Source organism: Caretta caretta, chromosome 9, assembly GCF_965140235.1.
Source record: "Caretta caretta isolate rCarCar2 chromosome 9, rCarCar1.hap1, whole genome shotgun sequence".
NCBI lineage: Eukaryota > Metazoa > Chordata > Testudines > Cheloniidae > Caretta > Caretta caretta.
The window spans coordinates 91,603,533-91,619,242 of NC_134214.1; the positions used below are offsets into that span (position 1 = coordinate 91,603,533).

Here is a 15,710-nt window from a genome sequence, read left to right on the forward strand (position 1 = left end):
CTATACATTTTTAACATGCTTTTGGCCTTGTACACATTAAACAGGTCAATTCTTACAGTGAGTTTAACACAGCGCTCATTAAGTCTGTTTGAGCCCCACTATGGATGTGGGCTATATTCTTTAAGCTCTTCTGTAACTTCTCAGGTTCTACACCTCTTATTTTCCTTCTTTCAATATTGCTCTTTTCAGTGTCACGTGCCTAGATGGGGTGTTCAGCTTCTTTGCTTTGCTCTGCTCAGTTGTTTCCACTGTCCCCATACTCAAAACTCTGGTCTTACTTTCCTTAAGGAGGCCTTTTAAAAACCAAGATGTTCTGCTTATGAGGAAGTAAAAGTCTTATCAACGGACTCCTCACATTTTCACTATGAATAGCTGAAGCATATTTAAGCTATGGTCCTCTGGAACTTTTCAGCACCTCTACTTTTTTGTGACTAGCCAAGTATGGTAAGCAATTATAATTCCACGGAAATGTAATTTTAGGGTCTAGTGACCCCTGACAGTACAAACACCTGGATATAACATTGTACACAGAATCAATGAAGCACAGCAGAGCCCTCGTTTTCAGACTGTTATAAATGGAGTAAAGTTAATTCTGTGTGTTGCTGTACCTAATCTGTTCATTATAAATCATCTTACATGAGCAGCATTAGCAGGACGATGATTGAGAAATAATTCAGCTAAAGTATTCACATTTACTAAGCCTCGGTACTGGAACTCAGTGAATGATAATTCTTTATTAAAGGGCTCTTATATAACATGGGGGTACATGTAGTGGGGAATGGGGATCTCTCAGAATGGCATCTTACAAAATAAATCTGCATTTCAAATAACTACAGTATCCTTCTCTAGTGTGCCAGCAACACTGGACTTGCAGACTGGAAAAGTTAATGTTTCAGACATGAGATTTAAAAATTGATTTGTGGCTAACCTGAAGCTAACATGCAGTATGCTTCACTTTTAGGGCTTGCTCCTGAACATTAGTACATAGGGGTGGGTGGGTCACAGTCTATCTTAATATACTTCTGTATCTATTGTGCACATAAGCCCAAATAGTTGATCTACCATATTCGTGGTCTGCAGACCACAAGTGTGGGTACGAACTATCCAATTCCCACATCAACCAATAATCCCTTTGAAACTGTAGGAACATGATACAAGTGAAACAGGAAAAGCAAAGTCACAAAGCGCCTTTAAAAAAAAAGTATAGGAAAGGCTATGCATTACCGTAATCTTAGGAAAAATGCTGCTCCACACAGAAAATATAGTTAATACAAAAGCAGAATGAAACTCAGGATAATGATCTGTTAGACATATTTCATCCTGATGTGACTTTAGGTAAAGCCCCTTTCCTTCCAAGAGGATAGAAAATTAGAACAAATTCATTTCTTTCATGATTCAACAAAATAAGCAAAGTGGATATCTGTCATGGAAGAGGTAGCGATGACAAAACATGGTCACCATTATGTTTTATTTAATAGTGGACAAAAGTTTTAAGAGTATTGCTTTAGCTGGCTTTCTCCCCTTAAATCTCACTTGTTCCTCCAGCACATCTCCCAAACACACTCTTCAATGTATTTTGTCCACGATTGCACCATAAGAAATATCCAACACATTCAAGTAGCAGTGGGAGGTGGCTGAAAGCGAGACTTGTTTAGGAGCAACTGCAATTTAGTATGGTCATTGGAAAGAAAACAATAGGCAGTTCTCCTTTGCAACAAAGCTTCAAGGTAGTAAGAGTGGAAGGATGAGCAGGTCAGGATTACCGAAATCTTCTAGAGATATTGAAAATGTCAGTGGGGAGAAAAGTCAGTTAAAAAAAAAATGCAACAAGCCAAAATTTAAAAATGACAAAACTAAAAATTGTTCACTATGAAATAGAAGACACCAACTGAATTTTCTGACCACCTTGCTAAGCTGCTATGACATTACTCCCAAACATGCCTTTGTAGGAGATTTATTGCATTTCTTGGGAGGTTACTTTCATCTATTTGGTCTTAAGCCTTAAGTACACCACCCCAGCTGCAGCAGAATCCCTCAAACGCATTTGCCATAGCTTACTGAAGCAGTAAGACACCATATTACATGGTTCCTTGTAGTTTATGAAATAACTTTTCCTGGAAATGAATGGTAAGAGTCAGAAAATGTTTTGATACAAGCTAATGATTTTCAGGGAGCTTGAGATATGTCTGATAGTGAAATTTTAAGAGTGCATCCTCTATTCTGTTCTGATAGCTCACAGTTCCCATAAAACATTAACAAGCCACTCTCCAATATGCAAGATCTTTAGCTCTCAAGAGCTGCCTTTTAGGATTATGTATGAAACATTCTCTTCCTATTCTTCCACTAAAAATGTAAACTGTACACTCATGCGACTATGGCTGAGGAGCACAAAGCGCTGCTCAATTTGATTCCATGTTTCTAAAACTGAGCATCCACCCAGAGCAAGTGGGAACCAAATCTACTCTGTTTTAGTCCTACTAGAACGTTACTCAGCCTTTTAAACCGGTAACTTAACATTAGCAATACATAATTTCGCTTCATAACTGACCGATGTGTGTCTCAATTTCTCTGTGTCTTGTTAGCAGGTCAGAACGGTAAAAAAACCCCAAAATTTGTTGCACACATACAAAATACACATTCCTTCTAGTCACTCCACTCCAATTTCAGGTAAAGGCTTCTCCAAGTTTGCCAAGCTGAGGTTGATTTAAATTATAAATGGTCACCCTTCGACACATTACTAGTATTCAGCGGAGATGAGCACGAATCTTGGACTATTCACACACAGGCATTCAGAGCCCAGAGGCATTAACTTCTATTTTGCACAAGAATGTTTTTCACTCCATCCACAAATATCCAGTCTCCAGTCTGTGGATATCAGATGGTGATGCTTGCTTTAGTCCTGCTTGCCTTCACGCCACTGGCGAGACCCTTCGTTCCAAGCTACATAGACAAAGAGAGCAAGTACCACATGAACAGTAACTACAGCGACGATGGCAGCATAAAAATAGCTGTCTCTGTTGGACATTCCCAAGGTACCTGAGAAGACAGACAAAAAGAGCACACTAATTTAAAGGAATTCTGAGTGTTTCTATTAAGGCAGAACAATAACTTGCAATTGTTTAAAGAGGCTCAATTTATTACATTATTATATCAAGGGTAGGATAGACAAAGAGCAATAGGTCAGAATTTACAGTTATTAATGAGACTTGGCTAGTATGTTACAATTGGGATGCAAGATAACGAAACTGCTTTTTACCTGTTTCCTTTGAGGTACCAGTTAACTTTTGGAAATACAGGATTTTAGATCTTTAAATGTTCTACACATATTCTTCTGCCATCCTCCAACATCAGACCTCAACATCCCTGTCAACTGAGTATTGTTTTCTTTTTATCGATGGGGAAAACTGAGGAGCAGAGATTAAGATATTTGCCTATGGTCAGACAGAGTCAATGGTACAGCCATGATTAGACCTTAGGATTCCTGACTTCCATGCTCAGGCCACTAGACAAACCATGCTTCCTCATCAGAAGTACTGTGTGTATTAGATAAGTGGGAAACTATATGAATGGTTCCCATATAATACAAGATTTAAGATATCAGAGCTATTTCCAATACATCATTCTTTCCAGCCTAATACAAAGTGTCATTGTTGGTAGAGCTTGTTGTAACTGAAAAGAATGTCTTCAGAAAAGTCAACATATCAAGAAAATAGGAAACTAAACAGTTTTTGCTGAATCTTTTATTCCATTTCTATTCACAACCACAATGATTGAAGGAAACAATGTGTTTTTTGGGAGGCCTTTAAACAGTCACATATTCCTCAGCTGCTCTTGTCTTAAGAGGGAAGTTCTATTTGTGTCTTCAGAAAGACAGTTATGCAGCATCAGAAAGTTCTGCTGGTTTGTTCATTTTTCCTGTTGCAGAATCAGAGACAGGCTTTGGTTGGTTATCAGCAATTTAACGGAGCCCTGGCTCCACAGCAAGTTTCATCCTCAACCTTCAGGAAGGTGGAGAGAATGAAATTCTTCAAGCAACAGAATTCAAAATCTGAAGCTCTTAGGGTTTGAATGAAATGTTTATATTTATAAACATACTCAGCGATTTTTTTTAAAAAAAAATCAAAGACATGGAGCTAGAGAAGGACAGAATTATACCATTCTGAATGTCACCTGATGGCTTATGCTGTTACAAGAAAAGCTTCACAGAACAATTTCCACGCGCATCACCACTGCAGCCTTTCAAGTATTCTCTACACAGCTGAAACTCAGATTTTACACTCTGCATAAGCCACTGAAATAAATTTGTTCTCGTTTGCACCCAAAACTTTGAATATCACAACCTTTAACATTTCCAGCCCCATATTCCAAGAGGGTTCTCTATCTAATCGAATGCATTCAGTTTGTGAAAAGAAAGGGTACTAGAGAAAGAAAGGACAAAAAACTAGGATTTTAGGTCTGAGGCTTTGTCTCTTAAAAACGTTCTGTTTAGCAGGAACAGAATTACCTTCAAATACATAAGCCTTTGAAGAGAAGTACAGCCCAATAGGTAATAAGATCATCAGAGCTGTGAAGAACAGAAGCGTTCTTAGAGTTGATGTTAAGGAGCCCTCATTTCTGAAATGAACAAGAACAGCTGTAACAATACAGAAAGTCACATAACACATCTAACATAGTGCATCAGATTTCCTTCAAGGGGAGAAATACAAATTGTTGGTTTTAAAGGACTTTCTTTGCATTTGCTGTTTGGAAGATACCAGAAATTAAGCTTTGTACTCAAAGCTGGTATTTGAGCATCTTTTTGTTCAGAATTATTTCAGGGTCAAATTCTGCCATTAAACAGTTATAACAAGAAATAAAGTTATTTTAGTATATTTTAAAAAAATAATGCCTGCTAAAGCATCAAAGGGACCTTTATCAAGAAAAAAAATCTTTCTTATCAATGCTTTTTTACTTGAAGCATTAGACAAATCAGTTCATGTTGCTGACTATGTATCATTCCCCCCTTTTATAGTAGGGGGGTCTCTCCCACAAGTAGAGATGAGAAAAAAAGTTTGTAAGACTGAAAAATATGATTAGGACCATAAAATTGACAAGGAGATTTATAGGCAGGTATAGTACCTAAGAACAACTTTCAACCCTTAATTGTCTAGAACTCAAGTTCTCTTTTATTATCCCAATATCACTGCCATTCAACACTATTTTTTTAAGTTTCCATTAATTTGCCAACATAATTATACCAGTAAAAGCCCTAGCGTAGATGCAATTATACTGGTTATAAAGGTGCCTTACACTAGTAGAGCTTATTCCGATTTGATAAGCTAAATTAGTATAAATGCCTCCAAACAAGGGGGATTCTCCCTGCTTTAACTACCCCAGTATATTGAAAGTAGCCAAATATTGTAGTGTACAGAAGCCTCGAGAAGAGCTCAAGCAGCCTGCCCCAGGTCAAACAGCAGGCCCCGGACCCACCTGCGTGCAGTGGGTCACAGCCGGGCTCTCTGGGCTGGAATGCGGTCAGGCCCCTCGCTGCGCGCCCCGTGGAAGGGCGGGACAGTCGGACCTTCCCAGCACTCACCCTTCACACGCCCCAGCTTTCCGCGCAACGCTGCGACCCCTGCCCCAAGGGAAGCACCTGGTGCCTCGTACTCAACTCCTGCCCCTGCCCCGGGTCACGCAGCAACTCGGAGCTCCAGGTTTCTCCTCCCTCCCTTCCAGCGCCCCAGCCTGGGCATGGGCCGGGCGCGGTCAGGCGACCCCAGCGGGGCCGGGCAGGCCCGGGGACACCCCGGGACCCAGGGCAGGGGGCTCCAACGCCGCCGGCAGCCGCTGGGCCAGAGGCGAGCCCGGCTCGGGCCTGCAGCTCCCCGGCCCGAGACTCGCCCAGACCGGGGGCTTCCCCTCCCTCCCCGCTCCGTACTCACTGCCCGAGCTCCGGGGGCGCCGCTTTATCGTAGCGCTCCATCGCAGCGAGCCGCCGCCTTCCTCCGCTCGCTCTACTTCCGGTCAGCTGACCCCCACCCCGCGCGTGTATCATGTGACCCGTCGGGGGCTGGTTCTCAGGCTCGCACCGCCCACTGGGGGGGGGCGGGGGGGCGGGGACGTTCCAAGGGCTGTTCAGGCCACGCCCCCCCACAGGGGAGCGGCTGCGGGCGGGGCTGCGCTGGGCGGTCTGCGCTCCCCAGCCCCGGCCGTGGCTGCAGCCCCCCCGGCGCGGTGCGTAGCTCCCCCGAGCGCTGCCACAGCACCCCGCCTAATACAGCACCTGGAAACCTCCCTGTCCCCATTTTACCAATAGGGAAACTGAGGCTCGGGGAGGTCAGCGGCGCTGCTGGGGCCCGACTGAGGCAAGAGGGCGTGAGGCCCGCTAGGTCCTGTGCCTTAGCCCCAAGAGCAACGTGACAGCCTCTGTCAAGCTGTATCCATCCTGTGATCGAGCCCTCCGTAAGCGGGGAAATCGTCCCGCTATTGTGGGGAACTTTCCTGGCTTCTGCACTACCCCGGTGAAGTGGGCCAGCGAAAGGATCTGAGTCCTCGCTCCCACTTCCTTTACCCAGTGGCCTCCCTGCCCTTGAGGACTCCCCTTCCACTCTCCTGTCTGGCAGAGTCCTCGTAACCCCAACAAGGCTGGGCCCAGGATTCCTGGGGGGCTCGACCCCCAACCCTGCTGTGGTCACCTAGGACAGGGGCTAGGGTGTCCCCACTCCGGGGTACTCTCTCTGCACTGGGCACTTCTCTGACCCACTGACCATTACATACAAGTTAAAGCAAAGTTATTTAATCAACAATTAATTTGAAGAAGAATAAGGAAAAATGGGAAAGGTTAAAGGAAACACATCACCCCGCTCTGTGGCAGGGAACATCACAAACAGTGTTTCTGGAATGTCCGGGCAGTTCACAGTCTGCTCCTTGTAAGTCCCAGGCCTCCTTCTCCGGCCCTGGCTGTGCTGCAGGGATGCTGTGGGTTGGACACTTGCTCTGGTGGTGGCCACACGCTCTCAGGCTCTAAGTGGTAGGACCCTTCTTCCCAGTGTCGCCCCCGCCCTGTCGGGGTTACGATCCAAGCCTGGCCTGCGGAGCCTCTTGGCTGAGGCGTCTCCGTGTGCTGGGCCCGCTGCCCAGGGTCCCCCTCGGTCTCCCCAGCTGCTCTCCGCACCCAGCTCTGGACTGCTCCAGCCCCAGCTCCACCACTCTGTCTCTGCACTGCTGCTGCTCTGCCTCCAGCTCCCTGGGCTGCTCCTTTGGCCCCTCTGGCTCTGGTTGCTGCAGCTCTGCTCCCAGGACAGGTCTGCTCTGCAGGCTGCTTCTGTGACTCTGCTCCCAGCACTGACCTGCTTCCTGGGCTGCTTTTCTGATCCCTCTGGATCTGGCATGGCTCTGCTCCCAGGACAGGGTGTGCTCTCTCTGGGCTGCTTTTCTAGTCCCTATGGATCTGGCACAGCTCTGCTCCCCAGCTTAGCTTGGGCCCCTGCTTTCTCCTTAGCTCAGCCCCACTCTGTCTGACCCAGGCAAATCCAGCTCACAGGGAGGACGGGACCTCCCTGGCCTCCTGATTAGCCTGCTCACCCTGTCATTCAGGCTGACCTGGAGAATTGGCCTCTCCCCATTGTTCCTGGGGGCTGTCAGTCTCAGGGTCCTGATTCCCCATCGACCCTTCCCCTTTTTAGTACTGGGAGCTAGCAACTAAAACACCCCCAGTGAATGTTAGTAAGGGGGAACAGTCCCTTTACATTTATACTGGGCTCATTACCCAACATTTCCTACAACAGCAGCACCCAGGTTCTCTCTGTAAGCTCCTCGGGGCAGCCCTTTGTCTCACACATGTGGCTGAGTATAGGGGCCTAAGGATTAGTGATGATAGTAGAATAACATCATTCGAGAGAGACCCAAACCGAACACCTGGGGAAAGTTTGCGTTCAGATCTGAAATCATGCACTTCGGAGATGGACTGCTGGACACCGCCAGTGTCTTATTGGAAAAGAGACCCTGATGCGCCGCACCACCAGATGACTCTGCCAAGTGTTTCACATCATCCTCCAACTCAAACTCCTTGTCCACGACTTTGTCCGAAGGGTTAGGTCCACCCTCTGCTGCCTCAAGCCCTGCTGAAGTATCCATGGGGATCTTAGCGGTGGAGGTGGGGTCATGGAAATCCATCCATTTTTTAGGGATATGGGCCAAAACCCCCCAGAAAATATTAAATCAAAGGCCTTAACTGGTCATGATCACAGGGGAGAAATTCACCATTGCCCCCAAACAATATCTGATTTCTGCCCCCTCAAAACTGTATGCTCTTGCTTCCCTTTCTGGCGCCGCACAAGGGATCCCCTACAAGCTTGAGATGGAGTGAGCGGAAAAAGCATGCTAGGAATCAGGGAGGAGAGTTCAGGAGAGAGGATGAAGAACACAACCCAATTGGCCTTCCTGGTCTTTTTACCCAACAAGAAAACAAAGAGACAAGCTATAAAGACAAGATGATGAAAGATTTTACCATCAGTAGGGCAAAAGTGCTTGTCCTAATATGTCTCATTACTTCTCTGGTATATACATTCTAGTTTAAAGAGGAAGCATGAAAGCTGGTGTTTGAGAAGCTTAACAACAAGGCTTCATGTTAAATACAACTTTCTCCTGATCGGTGGAATATTTTACATGGGCAAAGGATGAGGTACATGAGTCTTGTAAATGTAAAGTAAGTAGTAGTTAATACTGCCCGGCCTTTTAACAATCCTGCTCATGAGGAATGTGTTAAGAATTAAATTGGGTGGTTAAAATAAATGAACACAAGTAGGTGGCTTTAACAAGCACCCACTTGATTCCCTCCCCCCTCAACCCTCATTTTATCTCTAAGTACAGGATATTTCTTTTGCCTCTGGTTTCACTTTGCTGGTTGATTCTATAGTGAAAACTGTAACTACACAAAACATTTTTATAACAGCAAAGAAACTTAAAAATGGAACAGGCTCATATCATACATTTATTATGAAGATTTATATCCATTATTAAAAGGCAACAAATCACTTGAGGTGCACCAGCCCATATCTTTTTTTTTAATGCAAAAGTCTTGTTAGCTAGACTTATAAAAGTTTTGCTGAATCATTTTTTTATTTAACTGATTTTCTTACAGAGATGCTTAACAGATGTGCAAGAACATGTTCAACATTTGCTACTGTAAAAGCAGCTGCTCAAAAAACAAAATCCAGTCAAAGATACCGTAACTTGGGAACCCCTTGTCAAATTATTTCATATTTTGCGCATGAAACTACCCTTACGCCTGAGCTGGCTTACCAAATTTCAGGCAGCTCTGCCATCTCTTATGGATTGGAGAGGTAATGCAAAATTTGCCCTTACACAGAAACTCTGCTGCAATTCTAACTATGGAGCAACGAGTGTTGCTCCATAACATATACAATACCATTAGCTGAAGCCCTGCTATTGCTATGCCGTCCACAATCCTGCTTGTATTTTTTTTTCTTAAAATGCCTACTGTCCAACCTCTGGCTCCTATGCCCAGCAAACTCTTTCTCATGGATTATTTTTTTGATAAATGATAAATGCTTTCTATCTCTGAGGTGTTCACTCCTTTCCATCTAAGGTAATTATATGGATCCTCTTATTGTGGAATCTAAACATCCTCACAATACTCCATGTGACACAGAGAAATACGATTACCCTCATTTTACAGCTGGGGAACCAAGGCACAGAGAGACTAAGTGACTCATCCACAGTCACAAAGGAAATCTGTAGCAGGGCAAGGAATTGAATCTGGGTCTACCAAGTCTTAGGGAAGTGCTGTAACCACAGGACCAGCCTGGATGGATAAGGATATAATAGGTTTCAGAGTGGTAGCTGTGTTAGTCTGTATCAGCAAAAACAACAAGGAGTCCTTGTGGCACCTTAGAGACTAACAAATTAATTTGGGTATAAGCTTTCATGGGCTAAAACCCACTTCATCAGATGCATGGAGTGAAAAATACAGTAAGCAGTATATATATTACAGCACATGAAAAGATAGGAATTGCCTGATTCATTTGCTGCAAATATTTGGCTTTGGCTGCGGATTGGTTCTTGGTTGATTCTTCCTCTTCCCTTTTTTCTATTTTGGAGATTGGTTGCTTATGTATTAAGAAACATTTATGTAAAGATCTCACATCAGAATAAGTTTCCCCAACACCACCTAGAGCAATGGGAAAGTAGCTAGGTATCTTCACCTTTCTCTGAAGCATCAAATACTGACCCTTGCTAGGAATGGATGCCAGACTTGACAGACAAATGTCAAGACAAATTCTACAGTGTGCGTGTTTAGCTATTGTTCTGCCTATATTTACCCCGGCCAGAAGTTCCTCTCACCAAACCATTTTATCTTACTGCTGATATCACAATGGATGTATATTCTGCCTCATCTTCTCCCGAAAAGATACAGATCAATAAAAGTTGGTGTATCCCTTCTGTACACCATCTAGTGGGTGCTGGAGAGAGATGCTAATCTCAAAAGACCAGGAAGGAAAAAGAAAAAGGTGGAGAAGAGGGAAGAAGTGAAATGTTCAAAGACTGATTGTCTTTAAAATCCTGTTTATTGATGTCATAAATAAAGGGAAGGGTAAACCCCTTTGAAATCCGTCCTGGCCAGGGGAAAGCTCCTCTCACCTGTAAAGGGTTAAGAAGCTAAAGGTAACCTCACTGGCACCTGACCAAAATGACCAATGGGGAGACAAGATACTTTCAAAAGCTGGGAGGAGGGAGAGAAACAAAGGGTCTGTGTGTCTGTCTATATGCTGGTTTTCTGCCGGGGATAGACCAGGAATGGAGTCTTAGAACTTTTAGTAAGTAATCTAGCTAGGTATGTGTTAGATTATGATTTCTTTAAATGGCTGAGAAAAGAATTGTGCTGAATAGAATAACTATTTCTGTCTGTGTATCTTTTTTGTAACTTAAGGTTTTACCTAGAGGGGTTCTCTATGTTTTGGAATCTAATTACCCTGTAAGATATCTACCATCCTGATTTTACAGGGGGGATTTCTTTATTTCTATTTACTTCTATTTTTATTAAAAGTCTTCTTGTAAGAAACTGAATGCTTTTTTATTGTTCTCAGATCCAAGGGTTTGGGTCTGTGGTCACCTATGCAAATTGGTGAGGCTTTTTATCCAACATTTCCCAGGAAAGGGGGGGTGCAAGTGTTGGGAGGATTGTTCATTGTTCTTAAGATCCAAGGGTCTGGGTCTGTAGTCACCTAGGCAAATTGGTGAGGCTTTTTACCAAACCTTGTCCAGGAAGTGGGGTGCAAGGGTTTGGGAAGTATTTTGGGGGGAAAGACGCGTCCAAACAGCTCTTTCCCAGTAACCAGTATTAGTTTGGTGGTGGTAGCGGCCAATCCAAGGACAACGGGTGGAATATTTTGTACCTTGGGGAAGTTTTGACCTAAGCTGGTAAAGATAAGCTTAGGAGGTTTTTCATGCAGGTCCCCACATCTGTACCCTAGAGTTCAGAGTGGGGGAGGAACCTTGACAATTGAGGATTTAATATATATATGGATAAAATCAAGGTTTGTTTCCATGGAAATTTACTGAAAAAGGGAAGAAGGTAGGAGCAGGGGAAGGAGGCAATGGCTAGAAGGGATGCCAGAGGCAGGAAAAGACTCAAAATTGGGCCCTATACTGCAGAGTTGTCAAGTGCCTCCTGTGAGGTGCAGAATATGCTCAAGGTTGCAACTTCCCAGCAGCTTGCGGCAGGCAGGCAGGCAGCTGGGTTGGCACTGTTTGGTTAGAATTTGTAAACACTTTTACATGGTTCAAAATGATTTTCAAAGGGGAAAAAAAGTTTTTGATGGGGTGCGCTTGTGCTTCAGTGGCTCACAGCTCAGAATACCAGATTCAGGCCAAACTGCTGAGAAACAGGGCAGACTCCCCATCAAACTGGTGGTTATTCTACCATTCGATATACCAAGCTAGTAACAAAAGTAAGCTTCTGTCTCACCATGTTGGTTAACAAGAAGTCAAAAATGCAGTCTCCTTAGGCTTCCCAGCCCTTATTTCACAACCCAGACACTAGACTTTATGAGGAATGGTTACCAAAAACCAATTTAATTAAGCAAAGGGCTCTTCTGATCTCAAGAGATCAGATACTAAGCCAGGTCAATGTATAAGTCAGATGTTACCCAATAATCACGCTGCCACCAATCCTATAGTAACTAAAAGCAAAAGGTTTATTTATAAGAGAAAAAGAAGAGAGTTAAAATGGTTAATAGATCATATACATTCCATTATTGCAAAGTTCTTAGATCAGGTTTGCAGCAGTAATGGAATGAACTGCTGGCTTCTAGCATCTCTGGTAACTTCCAAAAGATTGGAAGGTCCTCAGTCCATAATATGCTCATTTTAGCTGTAAGTCTCCCAGAGAATCAAAGCAGGAAAGAGACAAAAATGGAGTCATTCCACGGGGTCTTTTATACCCTTTGCCATGTGCCTGGAAATTTTCTGTTTCAGACAGAGCTCACAGCCTGAGCTTGTGGAAAGTTACTGGCCTTTAAGATGAAGTCCAAGGTCACACGAGTGACTCAAGGAGCAGCTATTACCCATATACTTTCTAAGGCATCCACAGGAAAGGCTCTGTAGACAAGTTTGCTGGGCGGGATGAATTTCTTTGATGGCCCATTGCTAGAGTGCAGTGTCCTCAATGGGCCATCAACCTTGACTAGTCCATTCACAATGGGCTGGCTAGACTGGATGTAAACTACAGTGTGGATGTTACCCAGGAATACAGTCGCATGTATAAGATACAAGTCCATGGCCAATATTCATAACTTGAGATGCAGAGATGATACCTGCATATAAACATGATAGTCACACACCGTCCGTGTCATACTTTGTACAAGATTTGTTGCAATTGTAGAACAGTGGTAGCAACAATGATACAAATGGTCTCTTTCAGTTCTACAGCATCACGCTGGGTAAGACTGAGCAGCTGAGGGGAGAAAGCACTGCATTTGGGGAGCTCTTAGAGCATATGACAGAGCCACTGATTTTTATTTCAGGCTTGTAGGTTTCAGAGGATGAAGGATGCTCTGGAGAGGCCAATACTAAGCATGAGCTTCAGAGAGCATTAGCAGAAAGCAAGAAACCTGTCATGTCTTCTTTTATTATTATTATTCATTTGTCATATGTTTAATATGCATCCTGGGGAATATTAACTAGTTGCTTAAGAAAAACGAGCAGCATTTGTAATTGGCTGAATTACAGACTTATGTATTCATTTGTTTCCAGAACTTCCACCCCACAAGAAAAAAACATTTGATCCATTCTCCTCTATCACCAAAGGATATAGCCAATCTCAGAATAAAATGTAAGGCAGATCACCATGTTACAAACAGAATGTGAATGAGAGTAGTATTAATGCACAGGGTTAGGCCACTTCCATGGCGGGCGGGGTGAAATCTTCCCGCAATTCTGTGGCCACTGGTACAGGCCCCGTGATAAGTCACAGCTAGGAGCTGCCATTCTCTTCCTGGCTAGTGGGTGGCTGTAGTTTGTGGACTCAGCGGCCACAGCTCACTCCCAATATTATTCCTCTGGGTTTGCAAAGGAAACACCTGAAGGGCACCACACTGTCGGGCCAATAATGGACACAGAGCGCCATCACTTGCACTGCGAAACACACGAGGAAGGAAGAAGTAAATACACACATTTGAATGGTGGGAAACATTTCACTGCTGCAGTTAGCATAGCACAACTTGCACCTATGAAGTTTTCCAGCCAAGCTCTTGGTATTGGAACCCATCCTTTGGACCTGTCAATCAATCCCATCTTCCTGCATTCTGACTCTCCTTCCCCTCTTTAATTTCTGCTCTTTATCTTCACCCTCTGTCCGCGCCCCCTCATTATTCACTCCTCTCCCCTCCATCTCTCTGTGTGAGCATTCCCTCTGAAGCAGTATGGTGTTGCCACATAGGGAAGTAACTGGGGGAACCACAGAGCAGGAGTAAAGTGTGTTTCAGCGAGGGGAGTACTGATCGAGTACCACTGGGAGTGCCACAAAGAAGGCAAGGATTAAGGAGAGAAAGGACTCCTTCTATTACATCCAAATCATGAAGTTAAGTAGACAGGCCGGACTCACTTTAAAGACCCTGGTCTTTTCACATGTTAGATCTTCAGCCCGGGTATCTGATTTGCCTGGGCTTGTAGACTACCACCTCTGAAAGAAACTCAACACAAAAGTTAGAATATAGTGATTGATGGTTTGCCTGAGTGTTGTGTAGAGCGGAGACCTTGACTTGCAAGCATACACCCGGGCAACACTTTATAGAGTGTAGGATGTGCCAGATACAATACAGTTTTAGGCGTGTGTATGATATGAGATTGGTAGAATTACAAATTTAGGTTCTGATCCTGGGTCAGAGCATCCATTCAAAGCTCTCCTGGCTTCAATAGGGGTGTGCCATATACAGTCAATTGCAGGATCAGGGTCTCAATTGTTACTGCTGTAAAACAACTGTGCACTGGCAAAGAACCATTGATTTATACCCCTGGCAACCCAAATCAGTATAAGATCTGGCTCACCAACCATAAGGAAATAAGTGGATTTTTACAGAGGTTGGTCAAAGTACACATGCTTTACTATTTCCAGGAATTTCATTCCTACATTAAGCATTGCAAGGAATTACAGTGTCCCACTTTTAAAAAGAAATTAATCTAACAGCTGGAGCAGTGTGTTAATGGAGATCATTTGTTTAAAGACACACTTTAGAGACTACAGGATGTCAGGCATTTTTTAAAGGTGTTATTTTTAGTAAGAACAATGACTGTGTTAAAGGGCACGTCTTTACACAACAGATGTGATAATCTTTGTAAAACAAAAACTACCCACTAGCATAGTAAGGTTCTGGTCCATGACTACCGCATACTAGCTCCAAGATGCTAGAGTAATACCAATATTAAATAATAATTTTATGCTTCAGCTCTGCAGAGCTAATGCATCTATGGGATTCAATTCTGCCCTCGTGACGCATACACAGAATTACCAGCAAAGTTTCACCCACATCTTTTTTTCTTTTTTTTTAAACGGGGGATCTCATCAAAGGTGAGACGAACCCAGCTTAACTTTCAGATCCCAGGTGGAGTTCTCAGGCCTGGCTGTTAGAAACATTATCCTTTGACCTGTAAGCTGAGTATGTCCCAGATGAACATTATAGTTAGAGAATAAAACAAGTAACCAGCTTCCCTCCTCCATTCCAGCCCTTTCGTATCTAAGGGGTCATATCCAGACAGCTGAGAACTCCCTCGAGGGGGAGGAGGGAGAGCATAGGGAGGGGAAGAAAGAAGAAAAAGGCAAGATAGTCAACTCCTTACACAGTCTATCCCCCAGCCCAACATAGAGTGTAGCAGTTCTCTAGCTGTGATCTCTCCCTCCGGTCCCCTAACTGTCCTCAGCTGGTAAAGATATTTTTGCCAATTTATGTATGCTAGAGAAGCTCTCAGCCTGCACCAGTTTACACAGGGCCAGGGCTAATCCAGGGACCCATAATCAGTCCTGTTACATCCCCTCCCTTCTGCTATACCTAGTGGATCTCAGTCACAGCGGCAAATCAGCCACAATTTGCTCTCATCCCCACGCCACCCAACATATAGTTTAAAACAATAGCATGAAAGAGTTTACATTAATAGCTTGACTGTTACATTATGTACACAGTGCTACAGCTGGGCACAGCCCTTGAGAGAGAAAA

At 43.9% G+C, this 15,710-nt stretch overlaps 1 protein-coding gene across 1 annotated transcript; it reads right to left on the reverse strand.

Moving 5' to 3' along the window:
* Positions 1-714: 714 nt before the first annotated feature.
* VMA21 (vacuolar ATPase assembly factor VMA21) lies at positions 715-6,044 on the reverse strand. The gene is made up of 3 exons (XM_048863559.2): positions 5,922-6,044; positions 4,505-4,614; positions 715-3,036 (listed from the first exon to the last, which is right to left on the reverse strand). Exons 1-3 carry the CDS (start codon positions 6,032-6,034, stop codon positions 2,894-2,896), a joined length of 366 nt encoding a protein of 121 aa, XP_048719516.1. The 5' UTR covers positions 6,035-6,044; the 3' UTR covers positions 715-2,893.
* Positions 6,045-15,710: the final 9,666 nt, after the last annotated feature.

Coding starts and splice junctions, on each gene's coding strand:
- VMA21 (XM_048863559.2), bottom strand. CDS start 6,034: ATGATACACGCGCGGGGTGGGGGTCAGCTGACCGGAAGTAGAGCGAGC. Junction 4,615..5,921: donor GCGCCCCCGGAGCTCGGGCA/GTGAGTACGGAG, acceptor TGTTCATTTCAG/AAATGAGGGCTCCTTAACAT. Junction 3,037..4,504: donor AAAGGCTTATGTATTTGAAG/GTAATTCTGTTC, acceptor CTGTCTTCTCAG/GTACCTTGGGAATGTCCAAC.